At 43.1% G+C, this 23,980-nt stretch overlaps 1 protein-coding gene across 2 annotated transcripts in view; it reads left to right on the plus strand.

The window, feature by feature from the left end:
• LOC103260518 (phospholipid-transporting ATPase IB) overlaps nucleotides 1–23,980 on the plus strand; it is a 549,519-nt gene that overhangs the window by 104,074 nt on the left and 421,465 nt on the right. For both annotated transcript variants that reach the window (XM_008058151.2, XM_021712400.1), the window contains exons 22-23: nucleotides 202–340; nucleotides 10,809–10,873. In XM_008058151.2, the coding sequence (XP_008056342.1) occupies nucleotides 202–340; nucleotides 10,809–10,873 (204 nt within the window). The remainder of the gene's footprint in view (nucleotides 1–201; nucleotides 341–10,808; nucleotides 10,874–23,980) is intronic.

Consider the following 23,980-nt stretch of genomic DNA (forward strand, 5'->3'; position numbering starts at 1 on the left):
TTAGCGTTAGGGTTAGGGTGTGTGGCGAGGGTCTGCCATTGCCAATCGTTGAAAAGATGGTCTGCGCACATAGGTGTGACATAGAGGAAACATGACAGTCACCCCAGAACAGTATAATTGCCTTTCTTTTTGCCAGAGTCTGTCATCAATGCTGCTCTTAAATCGGTGCCAATCTCTAACCGAAGATACTTTTCAATCTAGAATTTGCTGTTACTCGGAGCCACGGCCATAGAAGATCGACTTCAGGCAGGAGTTCCGGAGACCATTGCGACCCTGCTGAAGGCAGAAATTAAAATATGGGTGTTGACAGGAGACAAGCAAGAGACTGCAATTAATATAGGTAATCATTGTAAAGAATGGATCGGTGCTGGGTTTGCATTTGGTTTTAAAGTGTGTGGTAGATGTGTCTAAGTGTTTCTCACATTCACTGGTGGATGAGGTTTTATAAGAGGCCTCTTCTTTTATGAGGTCAAGAAGAGAGTTTGCCCAAATCAAATGAAGATGGTCTTCTGAGCATTATTTACCTGTTATTAATATTAAAACTATTACAGCTCCTGGAAAAGAATTAAGCACACTTATACAGAATATAGAATTCAAGAGTTGACAGCTTTGCTTTTCTTATTCCTTTCTTCACAACATTTTCGTCTAAGAGACTTAGGAGAGTGTGTTTTCACTAGGCTTAAATATGCATGATTACTACTATTATTGTTATTGTTACTATTGAGTCAGGGTCTCACTCTGTTGCCCAGGCTGGAATGCAGTGACACTGTCACAACTCAGCACAACCTCAACCTCCTGGGCTCAGGTGATCCTCCTGCCTCAGCCTCTCAAATAGTGGCGTGAGTCACTGCACCTGGCCTGCGTTATTCTTTTTTTATTTTTTAGTTTTGAGTTGGAATCTCACTCTGTCACCCAGACTGGAGTGCAGTGGCATGCTCCCGGCCACCACAGCCTCGACCTGCTGGGCTCCGGCGATCCTTCCGCCTCAGCCTTCCAAGTAGCTGGAACTACAGGCACGCGCTACCACACCCAGCTAATTTTTTTTTTTATTGTAGAGATGAAGTCTCACCAAGTTGCCCAGGCGGGTCTCAAACACGCGGGCTCAGGTAATCCACTCACCTCAGCCTCCTAAAGCTCTGGGATTACAGGCTGAGCCACCGAGCCCGGCACCTGCATTATTCTTTTGTGTAATTACACCATTTTGGTGATTTTACCACCTAATAGATTTTTCTCAGAACTTTGCATCGCCCCTTCCCCATGTCGGTTGACAGCTTCCTTGTGTGCTAAACCTCACAGAGATGGAAATTGAAGAAAGGAATTTAAGTCAGAATAACTTTGCTAATGTTAAAGAAGCACATTTGAAAATCTGAAAAACTGCTGAAGCTACTTATTTTTTTTAAACCTTATCTTGCTGGGCACCATGACTCATGCCTGTAATTCCAGCACTTTGGGAGGCCAAGGTAGGAGGATTGTTTGACCAGGAGTTTGAGGCCAGAAAAACCCACTAAAACCTGTGAGTGTAGGTGACTGTAGTCCTCTTCAGAATGGTCTCCTTGGAATATTCTCGACTTAATCCAATGCTGTTCCTTTCCTTAAAGCCTTCTCTTTTGAGTCCATTCTTTCACATAACCTTAGTTGTAAGCTCGGAATAAACACAAGTCAAACAGTAGCATTTCTGCTTTCTGGGGTGAATCTGATGTTTGTTACATAAAGAAGAGCCATTTAATCATTTCTTATCAATGGATAAGGCATTGGCCTCCTAATTTCTAATCAAGAATATAACTAAATGAATACAACCGGGCTCCCAAGCCCCTAAAGTTGGAGTCACAAGAGAGTGATGTGTGATTCATAAACAGTCTCCAAAGTGTGAGATGCTGGTCAGTACATGCACAGTGCTGGTTTTGAACAAGAGTGTGTTGGCATCTCAGTGCAGACTCATCACTGCTACTGGAAAATAAAACCCAAACTGACCCTCCTTTGATGGTCAGTAGCATTTTTATACATGAAGGATAGCACTTTTGCCTTTTGTATACTACCTTTCTGTGTACCGGGGGTGTCAAAAACAATGTATTCACTTTTTAAGAGGTGTTATCTATAGATGACTTTTTCAAAGTCAAATTGAGTTGTGGTAGCAATGTGTAGTATGACGTTCACTCAAAAGATGGTGTTAATCTCTTGTTATTTGTATATACTGGGTATTACAATTTTAGTACAGTTTTTCCTTTCTTAAAATGTGCATACTTTTTTTGGCACCCTCTGTATGTGTATAGATTCGTCTTTCCAGTACTCTTTCCTGCATAAATTTGGCCTAAAATACCTATTGTGGCTCTCTGGCCCTGTTGGTTACACAGGGCACACTAAGTTGACCATTGCCCTGAGATACATACCTACAATTTAGGTAGTGTGCTCTCTGTCCTTGTACACTGGTATGAAAAACGTGAGCAACCCTGTCAAGTTAAAGTTGAGCTGTTAAGCGATCGCTTTTCTTAGTTTCCTAGCTCTGAGTGTCCCTGCTGGACTCATGACCTAGTTTTCTCCAAGCCCCACACTTGACTTCCTTAGGTGTATTCTTGGGGGGTGCTATGGGAGGCTGATCATGCCATAGCTGGGTGCAGGCCACACCCTCTCTGTCTGCATCCCAGCTACAGCACCCCTCTCCTCTGCCCCCCAGCACACATGGCCCTGTTCTTGCTTGTCCTTTGGTTATACCTGAGCCCATCAGGGTCTAGCTAAGCTTGGAATACACACAAGCCAAAGCAAAGGACTGAAATTCAACCTAGAGAACACAAAGTGGGTTATTACTTGGAAAGTTGTGCTTGTATGTGGTGAAGCTGTTCTGAGCCTTATGAGATCATTGATGCCTGTTCAAACAATTATGTATTTTTTTTGTTTTTTTTGACTTGGAGTCTCACTCTGTCGCCCAGACTGGAGTGCAGTGGCCGCTCCCGGCCACCGCAGCCTCGACCTGCTGGGCTCCGGTGATCCTTCCGCCTCAGCCCTCCACGTAGCTGGAACTACAGGCGCGCGCTACCACCCCCGGCTAATTTTTTGATTTTTTTGTAGAAATGAGGTCTCGCTGCCCAGGCGGGTCTCGAACCCGCGGGCTCAGGCAATCCACTCACCTCAGCCTCCCAAAGGCGTGGGATTAATGTATTTTTTTTGAGTTGGGATCTCAATCTGCCACCCAGACTAGAGAGCAGCGGCATGATCATGGCTCAGACTCCCAGGTTCAAGTGACCCTCTTACTCAGCCTCCCGAGTAACTGGAATTACAGGCACACACCACCTCACCCAGCTAATTTTGTACTTTTTGTAAAGACAAGGTCTTGCTATGTTGCCCAGGCTAGTCTCGAACTCTTGGACTCAAGCGATTCTCTGGCCTCGGCCTCCCAAAGTGCTGGGATTACAGGCATAAGCCACCACCTCTGGCTTCAAACAGTTAAAAAAAAAAAAAAAGATAGTTATTTTGTACTTTTCCAAAGAAGGCATAGTAACATGTGCAGTGTTGATGCCAGAAGCACTCATATCCATTTGATATTTCTTAATTGATCTTTCTTAACAAACACTCCCCAAGACCACCAGAAGGTGATGCCCTGTAAACCGAAGACTTTGCTAATGTTTTAGGCTTATCCTGGAGGCGTTCTCTGCTCATGTGTTATCTCATGTATCAGTCACATTTAAATACATTTCTGGTGTTGCCAAGTAAGCTGCTAACAGCTAGGGAACTGGTGCTCTTTGGAAGAGCTAATTCGGAATCGTTTCTTCTCTCTGCCTTCAGAACTCAAGTGTGTAAGCCTGGGCAATGTGGAGGGATTAAATGTCGCTTTCTGATTTAGGTTGTCTGTTGAGCCCACGAATGACGCAGAAGGCTCAGGAAAGCCTACACGTCCAGACGTTTTATTAGACTTATCGGTGTCAGACCACAGGCGGCGGCTGTCAGCAGCATGGGGTCACACTCCAGATACAGTGTGGATTTTACGCCTGTGTTCTAGTCATATGGTCCTCATAGCCCTGGTAATGTGAACCATTATCGACCTGTCTCTCATCATACTTTACATGTTAGTGTGTTCCATGTGTGTTTGAGGGTATCCAGGAGGTGTTTGGGGGAAGACCAAGCATCTAGCAGTTCTCTTTCCAGATGAACGAAAGGAAAGAGAGAAAATTAGTAGAGTGCCCCCACTATGCCAGGAGTGTTCTCTGAAAACTCTTCCTCAGTCTTTCCAAATGAACGGACTTGTAGCTCTCGGAGGGAATGTGAAGCTTCCCAAGGTTGTGATCTACTTGAGGATCAAACTAGCACTAGCTCTTAGGGTTCTCGATTTAAGGATGCGGGGTTGATTTAAAGAGAGCCACAAAGCTTTCCCCCACCAAAAAAAAAAAAAAAAAAAAGATTCTGAAATTTGACTTAGAAGACCGGGGCGGAGGTGGGGGGTGGAGAGGTTGGAAGGATCCTGTATTCCATCCATCCGTCCTAATGTTCACGCTGTTTTTCCATTTTAATGTCTCTGAGATTGGGATATCTTATGATTGTCGACCTTTATGTTTCTAATCAGCATTTTCTTAGTGTTCTACACCCCAGGAGTCCATTTTTGGATGCGGGGATGTTTGTTATGTTTAGGGTTTGGGGTTGTTGGCTCTCTTCAGCATTTTTTTTTAAAATATATATTTCATAGTCGAAGAATTTATTTTTTTAAATGTAACTTTTTTTGATCATGCCTTGGAAATAAATGTACTTAGTTAAATCCAGTTCCAGGACATATGTGTCTCCTCGGAGCCAGTGAGTTGGTGTAGATAAAACGTCACCTTGCCTTGGAGGTTGCAGTAGTTTGAAGTTGGCGTGTTGCCAGAACCCCGCGGTGCTGTGCTTGAGTGTATGCTAACTAGCTGTGTTTTGGGGAGTTGGCAATTTTCTATTTCAGTTTAAAAATCTGGCATCAGCTAGTCTAAAGTGAAATTTCAGATGTAGCCCTTGCGAATCATGCCGTCGTCATTTCCTTATTACCACTGGATAAAACATCTATTAAATGGTTAGGCAACAGATGCGGAGTTTTCAGGGCCTGTAATTTTTTTTTTTTCTTTCTAATGGATGTAGGATGAGTGAGAACAAAATCCTAGTGTGTACTCCATTTTCAAGTCATTAAGTTGGATATAGCTTTCATCTCCAACCATTTCTTAGTTGGAATTCCGAATCCCCTTTCCCCCAACCCTGCATTTTGTTACCCGTCATTTGATTCTTGTAAAACCATGTTTCTTTTAAACATGGTCTTAGATGTTTATTAAACATTTTAAAAAATGAATTTTACTGGCCGGGTGCGGTGGCTCAAGTCTGTAATCCCAGCACTTTGGGAGGCTGAGGTGAGGGGATTGCCTGAGCCTGTGGGTTCGAGACCAGCCTGTGCAACATGGTGAGACCTCGTCTCTACCATAAATAAATAAATAGATAAATCAACAAATGAATAAATAGCTGGGCATGGTGACATGCACCTATAGTTCCGGCTACTTGGAAGGCTGAGGTGGAAGGGTCGTTAGAGCCCAGCAGATCGACGCTGGGATGGCCGTGAGCATGCCACTGCCCTCCAGCCTGGGCGATGGAGTGAGACTCTGATTTGACTAAAAAAAAAAATTAAAAAAAAAAAGTACTGTATTTATTTAAGGTATACAACATGATGTAATGGGGGTACATACAGATTGTTTTTGAAGTTTGGTTTTAAAAAGTGAGTAAGTTAGCTGGGTGCGGTGGCTCGTGCCTGTAATCCCTGCACTTTGGGAGGCCGAGGTCATAGGATTGCTTGAGCTCAGGAGTTCAAGACCAACCTGGGCAACATAGTGATATCTCCTCTATACAAAAAAATTTTTAAAAAATTTAGTTGAGTGTGGTGGTGTGTGCCTGTAATCCCAGATACTCGGGAGGCTGAGGCTGCTACTTGGGAGGCTGAGGTGGAAGGATCTTCTGAGCCTAGGAGGTTGAGGCTGGGGTGAGCCGTGGCCACTGCACTCCAGCCTGGGCAACAGAGTGAGACTCCGACTCCAAAAAAAAAAAAAAAAAGTGAGTATATCGACTGCTTGCCCTTCCCAGGATTGCAAATCCATTGCCTCACTTGTTCAAAGGAAGGCAAGGCCCCATCCTCAAGTGAGGCCAGGCGTGATGGCAGTGTCTTCCATCTTAGCATTGGTTTTCACAGAAAATTCGGACCCGTATTTCCGGATTCTCTGCTGCTAGCTTTGGTGTCAGGGGCTTGGCGATCGACTCGGGGGACTCACATCCCTCCATCGGGGCATGAGGTAATTATGAGACCAATTAGAGAAGGAAATAGCCTGTACTGACTGTGCCGTGGAGATATTAAGCACGGCCTTCTGGAACAGTGACAGCAAATGTCACCTGTCATGTGCCAGATACTGTGTCAAGAGCCTTATGTATGTCTCCTATTTAATTTCCTTGGATAATTTAGAAGGCATTATTATCCCCTTTTGAAGGTGAAACTGAGGCACAGAGAGATGAAGTGACTTAGCCTAGGTCGCACAGGTGTGAGGATGCTGAAAATCTGAACGCTCGATTTTGGCACGCAATAGTCACTTTCCAGAAGGACAAATAGATGAGGAAATGGACCAGGGAAGGTTTCATGGATGAGGCAGACTTAAAACTCGAGGCTTCGAGCATTTGTGAAAAATAGAACCCAACCTGACGGAGCATTGAACAGGCAAGGGTGGTTCAGTTTGGAGAAGCCCAGGAGCTGAGACTGAGGCGGTGTGTTCTGATGTGGGATGAGGTTTCCTGAGAGGCTAAAGAGTCACAGGAGAGGTGACCTGATGTGTGGCTTCGTAGATGGGTCATCTAGATCGAGAAGGATCCCTGGTTCTCTGGATCAAGAAGGACTCTCGACTGGGTCTCTTGGACCCCACCTGGAGTAGCCTGAGACCATCTTTTGCTATCTGTGTGTGATGTCTGCCAGTGTTTTTCACCCACTCCAACCCTGATTGGCCAGATTCTCTGTGAAAATATTTAGAATCCCACAATGCACTCTTGAGGGCTGGCACCATGCTGAACCCCGGGGATGGGTAGCTTGGTCATTGTGATCTTAGGATACATGGCTAGTTAGGATAAATTATTCCTGGCTGAGAATAATGGCTCCAGAGTCGTCTGGATCTGGGTGTCTTTGGCAGTGTGGTTTACTGGAAAAAGGACAAAAGGAATCTGGGTGAGAGAGCTGAGAGATTTGGGTTGGTAATATTTTTATTTCTTAAATCAAGTCCTGCCCCGAGTACTGCAGATTCTGTAATATTTTGGCTTCTTTGGATGTTGATTATACCCAGGTAGGAGAGGGTCTAAGCCCTTTTGTAGCGTGCTGTTAATTTCAGCTGTAGTAAAAAGTGAAATCCCGAAGGGTCTCCTCTCAGCCATTTTATGGCCGTCTTGTTAGATTGCGAGATTAAAGAACTAGACCTCAATTTACAAGTGTGGATTGACATTCCATACCTGGCCCTTCTCCAAGAGCTGATCTCATTTTATCCAAAAACATTAGAAATCAAGCACGCCAAGCTTGGATTGACACAATTTAATTGGCTACATTGGTTAAGTCACAATGAACTGAGTTAAACTTCCATGGTCTGTCTAGTGCGAGTGCTCTGTGTGATAATTCTCTAAGCAGAATCTCACTTCAGTATCCAAGTTAACAACAACAACAACAACAACCTTAATCTGTTTCTTCTCAGAAGCCTCTGGTATGGGATATTTAAATTCAGGAAAGTGTCAATAGCTTTTTGGATTGCTTTCTCCCCTGCCATGGCTTGCAAAAAAGACTTTAAGAGTTTTTCCACAATATCTTTGTGTAGCTTCAGTTGTCAAATGGCGTTTTTGCTTAAATTGAAAAATATCAAATAAAGCAGCAAGCTAGGGCTTAAAAATTACAGCCTGCTTCTGCAGCTGTTGTTCAAATAAAAAACGACTTCCGCATTCGTTATACTAAATTTGTAACAGTCTACATTGCATGAAGTTGCTGGAAGTCTCCGGGGAAGAAGAAAGAGTAAGCCTAACATAGAGGGAAGCGATTAAAGTTGCAATATCCCCTTGTGTAAGTGAAAATAAAATGTAGACCTCCCTTCTGGACCCAATCTCAGAACTTACAGGGAGGAAGAATGCATTTGTAAAATTTTAATGGGAAACAAAGAGTTCGATTCTTCTGGTCCTGCTAAGCAGAACTCTTAATGGCATTCTAAGAGTCTCAATGGAGTCATACTATTGTTAAAATACAGACTTGAATGAGTTTGAAAACATGTAGAAAATGTTTCTTCCCTCTCTTTTTAAAAAAATAATTTTAGAGATTTAATATGTATTTGCCCATGTAGTATTGTGATTTTAAATTATTCAGTTTGTTTTAGTTTTCAAAACAACATGTAGGGGATTTAACAAGAGAGATAATCTCATTCCCTTGAGATAATTATTGTTAACAGCACGCACTATACATTTTTTGATTTTGCTTTAATGAAGTAACATTCGGATTAAAAGCCATAATGTGCTTTAAAATTTGTGCTCTCAGGTGCTTTACAAAAATATTCTAAGCGACAGTCGTTAGGAAGGATAGACTTTGTACTTTCTAAAATAGAGAAATGAAAATATGTATTGTTCCCACTGCCTCCCCGAAAAAACAAAACAAAAATAGACATCCTGATTGTCCTGGGTCTTAATTTTTGTCTTTGTTGAATTTCATCTTGTGCCTGTTATTAGGGTCTTAAGGATGAGAAAGGAAGTTACTAAACACATGAGCACAGCAATTCTGTTTCTTGTCTGTTCGTTCAATGCCTGTCTCCTCGTCTAGTTAAACATAGCATCTGTGAGAAAGAAGTTTTTGTTGTCCTTCAAGGAGAATGCAGGCTGTCCCTTGCTCAGGAGCAATATTGGGTAAGGCCCTTCCTTGACATCACATACTTGTTCGAAGGTTGAAATTCTTCAAGCTGATGATTTATTTCATCTTAAGATGCTGAGATTAGCTGGGCGTGGTAGCGCGCGCCTGTAGTTCCAGCTACTTGGAAGGCTGAGGCAGTTCCAGCTACTTGGAAGGCTGAGGCGGAAGGATCGCCAGAGCCCAGCAGGTCGAGGCTGCGGTGGCCGGGAGCGGCCACTGCACTCCAGTCTGGGCGACAGAGTGAGACTCCAACTCAAAAAGAAAAAAAAGATGCTGAGAAAAAAACTGGGTATACAAAGAAAAACTGGGTATCCAAAGGCTGTGAGGCTGATTTTTGGTGTGGAAGGACTTCCTTGCCTTTCTCAGTAGACAGATTGAGAATGGGGACTGGTAAGAAGCACATGTGGCCGCCTACCCTCTCAAAGACACTGAGAGGACACAGGGTGATCTGAAAGGTGATCTGAAAAGACAGACCAGTGCCCTGGCAGACCCCACTGGTCTTCGAGGGGCTGGAACCACTGCCTTTCCACAGAAGGTGTGGTTTGGAGAAGGCATCCTAAGAGGCCCTTGGCTTGGTCTGTGTGTGGTCCCCAGGGCAAAACCTGAGCAGGAGACAACCCAGAACGCCATAGAAAATATGTTCCTCTACTGAGAGGGAGAGTAGAAGGGTCTATCTTGCTTAACTTGTAGATATGACATGACTTCATTTAAAAATGAGACCAGACAAGATGGCTCATGCCTGTAATTCCAGCATTTTGGGAGGTCGAGTTGAGAGGATTGCTTGAGCCTAAGCATTTAAGACCAGCCTGGGCAACATAGTGAGATCCCGTCTCTGCAAAAAAATTAAAAAAATTAGTCAGGTGTGGTGGCACTCCTGTAGTCTTAGGTATCAGGAGGCTGGCATGGGTGGATAGCTTGAACACAGGAGGTTGAAGCTGTGGCGAGCCATGATTGTGCCACTGTGCTCCAGCCTGGGAGACAGAGTGAGACCCCGACTCAAAAACTATATATATATTTTATTATTATTATTATTTTTTTTTTTTTCGAGTTGGAGTCTCACTCTGTCACCCAGGCTGGAGTGCAGCTGCACACTCATGGCCACCCCAGCGTCAACCTGCTGGGCTCCGGGGATCCTTCGGCCTCAGCCGGAACTATAGGTGTGTGCTACCACGCCCAGCTAATTTTTGATTTATTATAGAGATGAGGTCTCACCAAGTTGCCCAGACTGCTCTCGAACCTGTGGGCTCAGGCAATCTGCTCACCTCGGCCTCCCAAAGTACTGAGATTACAGGCTTGAGCCACCGTGCCCAGCCTATATATATGGGAAGTATTGATGAGAAGTAGGAATATTATTAATGCAAACACACTTTTTAAAAAACCCAATTCAGGTTTATTTTGAAAATGGGGATTGCTTTGAACTTTTGGCAGGAAAAGTGATTCCTTCAAGATCTTCCTTTGAAGCCTGTTGTGAGAGTTGGCTACTTTTTTTTAAAGGAAAGAAGGGACCCTGATGCTCCAGTATGCACATTTATGCCGATTTAGAACCACTTTTCAGTTCCTTTTGTCTTGCTAAAGTGTTTGCTGTTATTTTAGGTCATCTAAAGACTCATCCTAATGTTATACAAGGATAAAGAAAAATCCACAGAAAGTTGATAAATATTTATTTTAACCTTTAGTTATAGAGACATGCCCAACCAGTTCTATTCATGCTGTCTGCAAGAATCAACACGCGTTTAAACTTCTTTCTCCTTACTCTCCCTCTGGCCCCGTTCCTCTGTTTGAACTGATAGGCTTAACATGGCAAGCAGACAGGCATAAGGAGGGAGGTTGGATTTAAATAACGTCTGAAAACAGGTGCGCTCACGGGAGGAATAAGAAATTCACACGTGTTGTCTCTTTTCTGTTCCAGGGTATTCCTGCCGACTGGTGTCCCAGAATATGGCCCTCATCTTATTGAAGGAGGATTCTCTGGATGTAAGTCATTTTTCAAATGTTGTATTTGCTTCAGCTGTGTTGAACTCTTTATTTGTTTCTGCTGTGATTGATAACCAGGGCTCATGATTTGCTAAGAAAAAAAATCATAAAATGTTTACTTTCCATTTTTACTTATGAACGGATGTCAGAAAGCCTTATCTTTAAACATCAAACAGTTAAACTTGGAATATTGCCTCATCAGCACCTAGAACTGTGCATTTTAAATGGGATAGTTTTAATCTGGTTTGGCTTTAATCATTATATATGAAGTATTAACAGAGCCTATTGTGATTGCATTAAGTGGTGTTGGTTAACTCCAGTGTAGGACAACCTATCGGATTTTCTTTCTAGTACAAGCCTTAAAATAAAGCCAATACGCAAGTGTTAGGAGTTGTTTACATTGATATAGTAATGCAGTACACATGCACTAACATCCCAATGCCACCAGCTCCTGGAGACTTGAGTAATATCATTCTCTGAGTATTTTGTAAACCTGCACCCATCCCATTGTGGCCAAAAGCCACTGATGAGACCAGCCGCAGGAGCTGATTTGAATATCACCAGCAACCTGTGAAGTAGGTTGATATGAAAATAAGAGCTGAACGAGGAACTCCGATGTCAGGACTTTTAACAAGGGCCTCGTTGCTGGCAGGCACCCCTAGCCACCCTTCCTGGCAGTATATTTAAATGCCAGCACTAGGCAGATGACAAGTTTCATTATATTTTTAAAGGGAGGAGGTACAGCCTAGAGGTTTCCATACTTGCAAATTGGGAAGGCCATAAATCTTACTGTGAGCACCAAGATACTGTCTGCCCCTTCACAAGACCAAGGGCAGGAGTCAGGGGAAGAGCTGGAAGTTCTGTTTCCAAGACATCACTGGCAAGACACCACCCTCTGGCGTAATGCTTCAGGGCTCATCTCAGTGCGTCTCTTCCCCTTTCTCACACTTAGAACAAGCCCAGAATCCCAAGTTACGCCTCATCTCCTGCAGTCTAATTTGTTCATACTCTGGGGTGCTTTGGAAACCTTCCCTCTACCCAAGAGTCCCAGGCTTCCCAGCATTCCCTGTCCTTCTTGTCTTACTTTTTCCCCTGTAGAACTTTCCATCATTGAAAATACTATGTGTGTGTGTTTCTGTGTGGAAACTGTGGTGAAATCTACCTTTTAAGTGTGCAATTCAGTGGCATTAAGTACATTCATATTGTGCAACCGTCACCGCTATCCATCCACAGAACTCTTTTGTTTTTCCAAATGGAAACTTTGCCCCCATTAAACAACTCGCCGTTTCCACCTCCTCCCAGTCCCTGGCAGTCATTCTCTTGTCTATCTCTATGAATTTGACAGCTGTGGGTAGCTCATGTGAGTGGGATCATACAGTATTTGTGATTTTTATGACAGGCTTATTTCACTTAGCATAATATTTTCAAGGTTCGTTCATGTTGAAGCATGTGACAGAAGTTCCTTCCTTTTTAAGACTGAGTAATATTCTGTGGTATGCCAGTACCACATTTTGTCAATCCATCATCCATCCATCAATGGACACTTGAGTGGCTTCCAATTTTTAGCCATTGTGAATAGTGCTGCTGTGAAAATGGGTATACAAATATCTCTTCGAGACCCTACTTTCAACTTTTTGGGGTTTATACCCAGAGATGATGTTGCTGGAACATATGGTAATTTCATGTTTAACCTTTTGAGGAGCTGCCATGCTGTTTTGCACAGGAACTGCAACGATTCATACCCCCACCGGCAGTGGACAAGATTTCTAATTTCTTGCCAAAGCTTTTTTTTTCCCAATTTTTTTTTGTTTGCTTTTTCAGTTGGAGTCTCACTCTGTCACCCAGGCTGGAGTGCAGTGGCACTTTGGTAATCAATCCTTCAGCCTCAGCCTTCCAAGTAGCTGAAACTACAGGCACGCACTACCACGCTCAACTTATTTTTTGATTTATTGTAGAGACAAGGTCTCACCAAGTTGCCCAGGCTGGTCTCAAACCCCTAGGTTCAGGCAATCCTCTAGCCTCAGCCTCCCAAAGTGCTGGGATTATAGGTAGAGCCACCGTGCCCGGTCTGTTTTTTGTTTTTGTTTTTAATAATAGCCATCCTGATGGGTTTGAGAATGGTATCTCATTGGGGTTTTGATGTGTATTTCCCTAATGATTATTGACATTGAGCATTTTTATATTTGCTTATTGGCCATTTGTAGATTTTCTTTGGAGCAATGTCTATTCAGGTCCTTTGCCCATTTATCAATCAGCTTTTGTTTTTTTTTCTTGCTGTTGTGAAATAATTTATATTTTGTTGTCTCCCTATAGTCCCTTAGATTTTTAAGGTCCATGAAAAAAATCTGACTTTTTTTTGTTGTTTGTTTATATTGAGCATCGCCACTTTTAAGAACAGTGCTTTGCACATATTAGGTACTCAGTAAATGAATGCATGAATGAACACACTTAAGATAATTTCTTAGTTATCGGTAAGAACCTCTTTTTAAAAGTCATGCTGATGAGGCAGTGGCTAGGTAGCCAAGATGGAACCAAGTGCAAGTTGATGTTACTTGGAGGTAGAAACTGAGTATGCCAAAATGGCACATTGGTAGAGAAGAGATTCCCAGAACCCTTGACTGAGTCCACACAGCCTGTGAGGATAGCCAGAGTGTCTGTATCTGAGGCACCCTTGTTTCCTGATGGTTTTCCAATCCCAAGGTATCCACAACCTTAAAAAAAAAAAAAAGACCTCCTTTTTCCGGAGGTAATTCAGAAATGAGCATATATTTTCCCTTGATACTAGGTATTCTCTGGAGTCTAAGAACTGGACTCTAACTTTACGTAGCACAATATGATTTGCAGCACAGATTGAGACTTCTGGTTTACCTAGACTGAGGAGTGATTCGTGATGCCAAATTGAGAAGGTTTTCTGGGTGTGTGCCTGACTTCCCCTTCTCTGTTAAAAATGATTCTTCCTTAACCAATTTTGAACTTCATCTGTAGTATAACAATTTCTGTGTGTGCAGTATCTGCTGAGCAGAGGTGCAACATAGCATGATATACTTTTTTGGTTCAATACTCAAAGGGGTACTTCCTGTTTCTGACTGATGTCTTTCTGACTAATGTCTTCTTTTTCTTCTCCCTGCTGCTCCTTGCTCATTCTTTAGTCAGGTGAAAGGCATTTCTAGCTTCATTAAAATTTCATTTGGTAGGTGTGGAATAAAAGCAGAATCCTGGGGCAATAAATTAGATATACAGTAACTCTCTAATGGAATGTCCGAGTTGAGCATTTAAGGCCTCAGGACTCAGATGGTTAAACAAACAAGGCAGGGACAAAGTAAGTGACTCACGAATGGAAGCATTGGGTCTGATTTCCCTTACTTCATCTCTCATATAAGTGGGGAAGCAAGGGGCTTATCTCCGAGACCCAGATGGATTCCAAGTGTCCTTCACTTGCTCAGTAAATATGTCCAGGCTTGGACATCACTTGCCATAAACAATTAGGGTTTGTGTCTGTGTTTTGAGTTTTTCAGTTGCTGCCAAAATAACATCTAAGCTCTGTAACATAGATGAGATCAGCGGTTTTGAAACAAGGTGAGTAGATGGTGTGTACCCCAAGTGGGTACTAGATGATATATTACCACGCAGGGGGGAAATGTTGTGATTTCTTTTCTTAGGTTAAAAAAAAGTATGAAGAAATTAACTTTATTGATAATACATGTAGCTTTCCATGGGCACCCCAGTCCTTACTCCTGGCACACTGACTAGGAGTGGGTCTGGGACAAATTGGAAGGAGGAGGGAAGTGTGGAGTTCCAAGTGAGAAGGGTTGTCCCTGGGGCTCACAGCCTCTTATTTGCTTGTAGCTCATTGTGAAATATTGCCATTTGTGTGTACTGATTAAGTGGATTTATGGACGAGTGATAGCTCATTCTGGTTTTAATTTCCTGATGACTGATCATGTGGAGTGTCTTTTCTTGTGCTTATCGGTATTTTTAAGTCTTCCTTTGTTGAAGTCTCTTTCAAACTTTGGCCCATTTTTGAAATTGGGTTTTAAATATTTTTTAAAGTATTGAATTCTGGGAGTTCTGTACATAATCTGGATATAAGCCATGTTTCAGAATGTATATTGCAAATATTTTCTGCCAGTCTTTCTCTTGCCTATCCATTTTTTTTAACCTGTGTTAGGAAAGATAGACCTTAGGATGACCTTAGAATTCTTGCCTCCTGATGTCTACGTATTTGCCTGATTTCTTCCCCTTGAGTACGTGTGAAGCCTGAGACTTACTTTTGACTAGCTGAATACAGCAAAGGTGATGAATGTCACTTCCTTGATTATGTTGCATTATATAAGCCTCCATCTTAGCAGACTGGAGTAAGAGTTTTCTCCATTGAAGACTTTAAGAAATAAGCTGCCTAACTGTGAGAAGGCTGTGTGGCAAGAAACTAGAGACAGGAGCTCAGAGTGGCCCTTGCCTGCAGTTAGCAAAAAAATGAACACCTCAGTCCTACAATCACAAGGAGCTGAATCCTGCCAACAACCTGAGGAAGGTTGGGAGAAGGTTCTTCCCCAGCCAAGCCTTCAAGTGAGACCCCAGCATGACCAATAGCTTTTTATATCCTTGTGAGGAGGTCCTGAGCAGCAGATTCAACTAAGCTGTGCCTGGACTCTCAATCCACAGAAACAGATAAACGTGCATGATGTTCTAAGCAGCCAAGTTTGTGTTAATGGGTTCCATAGCAATAGAATACGAATGCAAATATTTTTTGAAGAGCATAGGTGTTTTTATTTTGTTGAAGTCTAATTTCTTTTTCAGTTTCTTCTTATTTTTTTATTTATTTGGTTTGACTAGAACCTTGGTGGTCTAAGATATATATACTTTAGGACTGGAAGATTTCCTCCCATGTTTTCCTCCAGGAGTTTTATAGTTTTAGCTTATAAATTTAAGTCTGTGATTTGTTTTTGTGCATGATATGGGGTAAGGCTTGTGGTCCAGTTTATATCCCATATAGATATCTAGTCTCAACAGCACTGTTTCTGAAAAGTACTATTATTTCCACACTGAAATATCTTGTGTCTTTATTGGAAATAGATTGAGCATATATGTGACTCTTTTGCTAGACCCTCTAGTTTATTCTGTTCCTGTACATATCTCTCTTCACACCTAGTTTCACACTGTTTTAAATATGGTAGCTATCCAACAAGTCTTGAGATCCTCCAACTTTGTTCTGTTTCAAGATTGTTTTGGTGTTTGCATTTCTGTATACATTTTAGAATCTGGTTAATTTCTCCAAAAAACCTATTGGGGTTTTATGGAGATTTCCCTTACATTTACTTACAGATTTAATGAAATGTGACATTCAATAGCATTACAATCTGCAATCCATGAACATGGGACAGCTCTCATTTACTTAGTTCTTCTTTAATTTCGTTCAGTAGTATTTTGTAGTGTTCATTATGCAGGACTTGCACTTGTCAAATATTGTTTTCTCCCAGCTGCAGTGATTCCTTTTGGTTCTTTCATTTCTCTTTATAATATTCATGAGTTCCTTTAAATCTTTCATTATATTTATGATAGCTCTTTTAAACTTTTTCTATGTTATACTTCTCTATTACTTATGGGTCTGTTTCTATTTGCTAATCTTTTCTCTTGGTTACAGGTCACATGTTTCTGTTATTTTGCCTTCTAGTAATTTTTTAATTGTGTGCTGATTATCCATATTTTTTCTTGAGTGTCTGGCTTCTGTTGTTTTTCTTTAGAGAGTATTGAGTTTTGGCAGGCAGATCCTCGTGAGTCTGGAGTAGCCTTTACTCTGAAACTACTTTGGCTTTCCTGTCAAGTTACAACCCTTTGGTGCTGCCATCTAAGATCCTAGGTGCTCACTACAGTTCTTCCATTGTGGATGGTTGGAACTTAAATATCTCTTAATCTTGTGTATGCTCTGGAAATTTGTTCATCTTACAGCCCTGATGGTTTTCTTTTAAACAACACACACACACACCTGGTTAGTTTGGTTTTTTCCCCTCTCAAATCTCATGTTGTCTCACCCTATTCATGATGTATAACCTAGTGCTTGCTTAGGAACACAAGGGGACCTTTGCAGATTACTCAAGCTCTTTCTGTGTAGTTCCTTTCTGTCCAGTATGTTGCTCTGTAATTCCCAAACACCTAGCATCTCTAACTCCAACTCTAATCTCTGTCTTCTCATAGCAGTGAGATCAGCATCCTGGGTTTGGGCTTCTCTTCTCTGAAGCCTGATATGGAAAGTACCCCCCTTCAGAAAGCCTCAGCTGTCATATGACTCATAAACCTCTCTTCCAAGGATCATCATCCTGTGTTGCTTGTTATGCAATGTCTGAAAGCAGTGTGTTTCATATACATTTTCCAGTTTTTAGCTGTTCATATATCTGGGATACCAGTTACTTTATCGTGCCTCAAGGCAGAATGTGAGTAATCCATTCTGCCTCTGTCAAGACACCTTTGATAAGTACTAATTTCCAGTTTAAAGGTCTGCATCACTTGGAGTTTTCTTTTGAAATAACTTCTTACTCCTAGAGCTTGGCCAGTTGTCTCTGATTTTGAGAATCCAGGGGAACTTGGCTGGATCAGGAGAGAAGGATTCCAGAATACAGCATCTGATTCACCTCTGGGTTCCAGGAAGAGACAGGAACATCACTGCAAAGGGGAAGAAAGGAGATCATAGGTGATCACTTCCATGACTGTTTTGGTCCTGCTTGCCATAGACAGCAAATACCTTCTTTTTTCATTAATGATTAGGTCTTCAATGAGGTCTTCAGTGCCTTTAAATCCAACCCAGTGAAATGATTAATGCGTTTCCCACCTTTGGACTGATTCTTAGAACCTCTTCTCATACCAACTATGGTAACAGTCAGAGTTCAGTGCAGGGAATGATGACAGCTAAGTCCTCCTTAAGAGATAAAAACCACATCAGTTATTTCAACAGAGTAGTTCAATGTTAAGAATTGTTAGTTAGGACTACCGGTATACACCACCATGCCTGGCTAATTTTTTAATTTCTTTGTAGAGATGAGGTCTTTGGGAGACTGAGGTGGGAGGATTGCTTAAGCCCAAGAGTTCAAGACCAGCCTGAGCAACATAACGAGACCTCATCTCTACAAAGAAATTAAAAAATTAGCCAGGTATGGTGGTGTATACCTGTAGTCCTAACTCCTCGGGAGGCTGAGGCAAAAGGATTGCCTGAACCCAGGAGTTTGAGGTTGTGGTGAAGTCTTGATTTTGCCACTGCTCTTCAGCCTGGGCAACACAGTGAGACCCCGACTCAAAAAAAAAAAAAAATTGCCAATTAAGTATGTCATTTGCAACTAGATAACTAAAGTGTAATAAAAAAAAACTCCAGGGCAGGGGCCGGCTGACAACAACCCTCAAGAGAGGGCTGCCCCAACAGCTGTTTCTGCAAATAAAGTTTTATTGAAACCACCATCCCCACTGCTTGGTTGAAGAAGAGACTCAAGGGAATTGGAAGCAGACAGGAAGACCCCAGGAGGCAAACAGAAAGGAGAAAGTTTCTGTTTTTGTCTCTAGACTTGGAGAGTGTGTGTTGGTGTGTATTTCTCTTGTCTCTGTTCCTCCTCCCCGCTCCAACCCTCCCCAGCCCAGCAGGGAGCCAGCTTATAGTGTTGGGACATGGCTTGTAGTGTTCCAGTTCCAGTGTCATAGACTAAATAGAAGGGCGAGTTTGAGACCCAGAGATGTTAGCAACTGACACAGAAGCGAATTTCAAGTAGAAAGGAACCTGAAACAGGAAACGAGGGGCTTACTGCCTTCTTGGAAGGCTGAAGGGGTGGAAATCAGCAAGCCCCAGCCAGGCTTCAGGTTCACGTGTCTGCAGCTTTCGTTCTGGGGGTCAGAACATGACTGCCCTTACCCAGGCAACTCCAGGAAGCCACTGCCCGTGGCCCAGCTCCCACACATCTGTGAAGCTGGGACCAGATGGTAGAATGTGGAATACGTCCCCTGCGTAAACAGGAACCATCATCTCCTCCCCATCTTCCCAGTCCCAAGCGAAAGCATCTTGTTCATAGGATCCACCCAGAACCCTGGTGAGGACTTGAGAAATGTGGCCGTAAGCCTTCCCGTCCCTGTAATACAGGGATGGATGTGTAAGAAGATGGAAAGCGAGACCGAAAGTCAGTCAACTCACGGTGAGCAGGGAGTGAGAATCAGGAAGACACAAGGCCACAGGTCCTCACTGCTGTGGGTGATTCCAATAAAGCGGGACCGCTAACACTCAATGGATTCTTTACAGTGCTTTGTAATGACAGAGAACGTGACTGCGAACCTCTTGTGGGCCACACAGAAGGTTACTATTTGTTTCTGTCCTTGGTCTCAGGACAAAGGACTTAACAGGTGGCAGGCTTCAAGGGAACGAAAGATGACATAACGGCTAAGAGACAGTCTCTGGGATGCCGACGGGGTTAAACTCCTGTTCCCTGTGCTTAGAAAGATCTTTGTCCCATAGTAAATTCTCTTAGTAAGTCACAGTGACTATTTTTAGTTTTTCTTTTACAACCGTCCAGTTTTCCAATGGGATCTTTTCTCTGACGTCAGGTGGTGCCCTGGTAAGCCACCTAAAACATGTTTAAAGCATGCCAGTGCTTGAACACGCATGAGCACAGGCATAGTCACAAGACAAAGGTGATGTTTTCATGTGGGACATGACAGGGGCTTTTTTGTATATGGAGAGAGCACTTTGAAAAGACATGTTTAAGGATGCTTGTATTGTTTATGCGATTTTTATCACACAAAATGTGGGTCATGTGTTTTAACCAGAATACTAAGTGGCCTCTCTGGTAGTGAAAGCTCCCACCTGTTGTGTGTTCTTTCCTGAGTGTCCAGCCCTTAACACAAGCTCTCTCTTTTTATCCTAGTGACATTTGAAGATCATGAAGTGTTCTTTTCTTCAAGGGTGTTGCTAAAATATTTGGTAGAAAATTGCCTTCATTTTTCCCCACCCTCCTGCTAATAAGTTCCTGATACTGTTTGCCTACTTGGCAAGATTACTTTATAACTAGACATGCTTATCAACATCTTTTTGTGAAGGTGGTAAGATTGTGGTATACTAGAAATGTTGCCGGAACCATTTTTTCCTGATTTATTTTTAGCATGTTCAACTTATAATCCTTTTAATCTTGTGAAAGCACTTGTGTTTAAAGGGCGGAGAGACCATTAGAAATGATGTTTTCTTATGGGTGAGTAGTAAGTGTTATCGAGGAATGGGAACAAGATTAGAGACATGGCTTGTGGGGTGAAGGGAGAGGTTGCTGTGTTATGTAGCTGGCTGGGGAAAAGCTCTCTAATAAGATGATTTTTTTAGAAGCTGTTTTATTTTTAAACATTTTTTTGTAGATACAGGGTCTCATCATGTTGTCCAGGTCAGTCTCAAACTCCTAGGCTTAAGCGATCCTCCCATCTCTTCCTTCCAAAGTGCTAGGATTACAGGTGTGAGCCACCGCACTCAAATAATAGGACGATGTTGGAGCCAACTTGCAGGGAGAGAACTTGGGGCTGTCTGGACAGGAGACTGCACTCCCTACTTGGTCTGGGAGAGTCTGGGTTTGCACCTTTTGTTCTGGTGCAATTTATTTTTTTTTGAGTTGGAGTCTCACTCTGTCTCCCAGACTGGAGTGCAGTGGCACACTCCCGGCCACCGCAGCCTCGACCTGCTGGGCCCCGGCGATCCTTTCGCCTCAGCCTTTCAAGTAGCTGGAACTACAGGCAGGTGCCACCACACCCGGCTAATTTTTGATTTGTTGTAGAGACGAGGGCTCGCCAAGTTGCCCAGGTGGGTCTCGAACCTGCGGGCTCGGGCAATCCACTCGCCTCAGCCTCCCAAAGTGCTGGGATTACAGGCTGAGCCACCGAGCTGGGCCTGTCCTGGTGTAATTTAAGCAGTCCCCTTTTTCCTTCCCAAAATGCCCTTGTTGAGATGGTAAAATTGTATCCTTACGCTGTGTCTGTAGCTGGAGGCATCATGTTTCAGGCAGAAGGTCCAAGAAGTGCAAAGGCCCAAGGCTGATGCTTCCAACCCATGAGGGGGGACCCAGAAACACTGGAATTATCTTTTGAAGGGCAGGCCCCTTATAGTACAGGCTCTCTCACTAGATAAGTGTACTAGGAACCCATCGACATCAGCATTGTTGTGAGAGAGGCTGCGTTCGGCTTCAGTGAATTCTTTTTTGGAGATTCTTTCAGTGTGTTTGCCCATTTCATGATGGGTGATTTACGATTGCACTTGCCCACACCACGTTGATTGTTCAGCAGTTTTTGGACCAAACCTGCAGGACCCCTGTGCCCCACCCTCCCTGTTAACCGGATCTCATGCCACATGACATTTTTTTGGATTCCCCAGATGAAAAAATTCCTCAAAGGGAAACATTTTGCCGATGTGAAAGAGGTGAAACCAAAAAACGGCAGAAGCACTAAAAGGCATAAAATGAACGAGTTCAAAAACTGTTTTGAGCAGTGGAAAAAGCATCTCAATAGGTAGATTGCATCCAACGAAGAGTACTTTGAAAGTAACTGAAGTATAAACATGCAAGAATAAATGCACAATGTTTATAAAGAAATCTTATTTTTTTTTGAGCAGTGTGTGGCTGGAGGGGAACAGGTGGGAAGAGAATGGCCGAGGGGGACGGAGAAATGGTGGGGACCTCATCCTGGAGCCACGCAGGTCTTGGTTAGGACTTGGCTTTTGTGCTGAGTGAAATGGGGAGTCATTGGTGGAATCTGAGGAGAAGAGTGACTTGAGCACTTTTACCTTCGAAAGGGGCACCTAGCTGCAAGAGTAAGCGTAGACTGAAGGAGGGGAGGGGCCGGCGGGGAGCCCAGCCAGCAGCTGGGGTGCCAATCCAGGCAGGAGATCAGTGTTTTGACACTAAAGCGGATAGGCTTGCTGATATGCTGGAGGTGGGATGGAGGGAGGATAAGACCTGTGTTTAGATCTGAGCAACTAGAAGGATACACTTGCCATTTCTGAAGACCATAGGAGGAGCAGGTATGGTGGGGGAATGAGGACAGGTTTTGGACATTTTAGGTTGAAGTCAGTCTTCAGTATCCCCAGGGCAGTTGAATATATGTGCCTGGAAGTTCAGAGGTGAGGTCTAGGATAGAAGACAATACCTGGGAGTAGGCAGTTTAGTATTTTTAAATAGATAAGACTGAATGAGGCCACCAGGATTGATTAGAGATAGCAGCTGAGTTCTAGAGGTAATAAGAATTCAGCTCCCGGGGTACTTCATTGTTTGAAAGTTTGGGAGATGGCTGGGGGTTGTGACTCATGCCTATAATCTCAGCACTTTGGGAGGCTGAGGTGGGAGGATTGCTTTATCCCAGGAGCTCCAGACCAACCTGGACAACATAGCAAGACCTCATCTCTACAAAAAAAAAAATCAGCTGAGTGTGGCGGCATGCATCTGTAATCCTAGCTACTTGGGAGGCCGAGGCAGGAGGGTTACTTCAGTCCAGGATTGAAGTAACTGAGGGTTACTTCAGTTCAAGATTAGCCTGGGCGACATAGTGAGACCGTATCTCGACACAAAATCAAAGAAATTAGGTGTGCGTGCTGGCACGTGCCTGTAGTCCCAGCTACTGGGGAGACTGAGGCTAGGAGGATCACTTGAACCCAAGAGTTGGAGGCTGTGGTGAGCTGTGATCATGCCACTGTACTCCAGCACTCTGGCCTGGATGACACAGTGAGACCTCAACTCAAAACAAAACAAAAACGCTTGGGAGACAAGAGGCTGCAAAGGAGACTAAGATGGTATGGCCGTTGAGGTAGGTGGAGAAATGAAACAGCTTGGCATTTTGGAAATCAACCACAACACAGTCTTTCAAGAAGAAAGGAGAGAACTGCTGTGTTAATCGCTACTTTTGGGATCAGTGAGATAAGGTCTGAGAAGTGATGATTGGATTTAGCAATGTGGAGGTCATGAGTGACTTTGATAGGAGCTGACTGGGCATTGAGGAACTGAATGCCTCATCGAAGGGGTTCAAGGGATTAGGTGGAGAAGGACTGGAGAGAACAAGCAACTTGATAATGAGTTTTGCTAGAATTCTCATGGACCTTAGGTTAGCGTGATGGTTGATTTCTTTATCCTGACGAGGAAATTAATGGATAACTTTATTCATGGGTGCATTCAATGCATAGCAAGCCATGGCCCTTAAAATAATCCAATCAACAAAGTAAATAAGTACTCTTTTAACATTTGCTCTGTTTAATTGAAAGTGGTGACTATTTGTTACTAATGGTCTTGAAACAATTTGCTGAATCAATCAGAACTTTGAAATGTATGTACTAAGCTCTTTCTAATCTAACAATCATACTTTCATTTATGTTTTTTACAAAACAGGGGTGGGTGGTATTCCTGTGTGCTACTTACTGTAGCTACCTAACAAATCATTCCCAATCAGTGAGTTTATTTATGATAGATAGTCCACGTCTATGGGATGGGTGGGCTCAGGGGCTTTGTCTCCCTCTAGTACTAAGGGTACTCTTGAAAGCCCCACGTCATAGAGGCAGGCAGGCATGCATAACCCGTCAGGGAGCCTGGCAGCCCCTGACTTATCACTGTTGATCTTGTAAGTGAAAAAAATCAGTCATTTCATGGTATATCATAAAGGTATATCGTGAAAATATTCAGTGTCAACAATGATGGTGTTTCTTAGGCTGAGATAGCAACCTACTTTATTGTGACAATGGAGTCCAGGGCACTGTAAGAGAAAAATTATATCAAAGGCTAAAGTCTGTCAAGTTCCTTCCCCAACGAAGTTTTGTCTGTAGCCAAGTTTCTAAGCACTGTTGTTCCTAGATAAGGTAACTTGTATAGTCCTGGACATGTTTTATTCAGAATGACATCCATGGCATATCTAAGGCACAAACTTTGACATAGTTCACTTGATTAAGGAGATTACAGCCATCAAACTTTGTTCTAGGATAATTGAGATTTTCTGGCAATCAAATAGTTTTAAACCTCATTTACACCCTTTTAAAATTACCCAATCTGCCGGGCTCGGTGGCTCAGCCTGGGATCCCGCGCCTTTGGGAGGCTGAGGTGAGTGGATTGCCTGAGCCCGCGGGGTCTAGAC

This window comes from Carlito syrichta, unplaced genomic scaffold, assembly GCF_000164805.1.
Source record: "Carlito syrichta isolate Samal-C Ts95f unplaced genomic scaffold, Tarsius_syrichta-2.0.1 Scaffold303232, whole genome shotgun sequence".
NCBI lineage: Eukaryota > Metazoa > Chordata > Mammalia > Primates > Tarsiidae > Carlito > Carlito syrichta.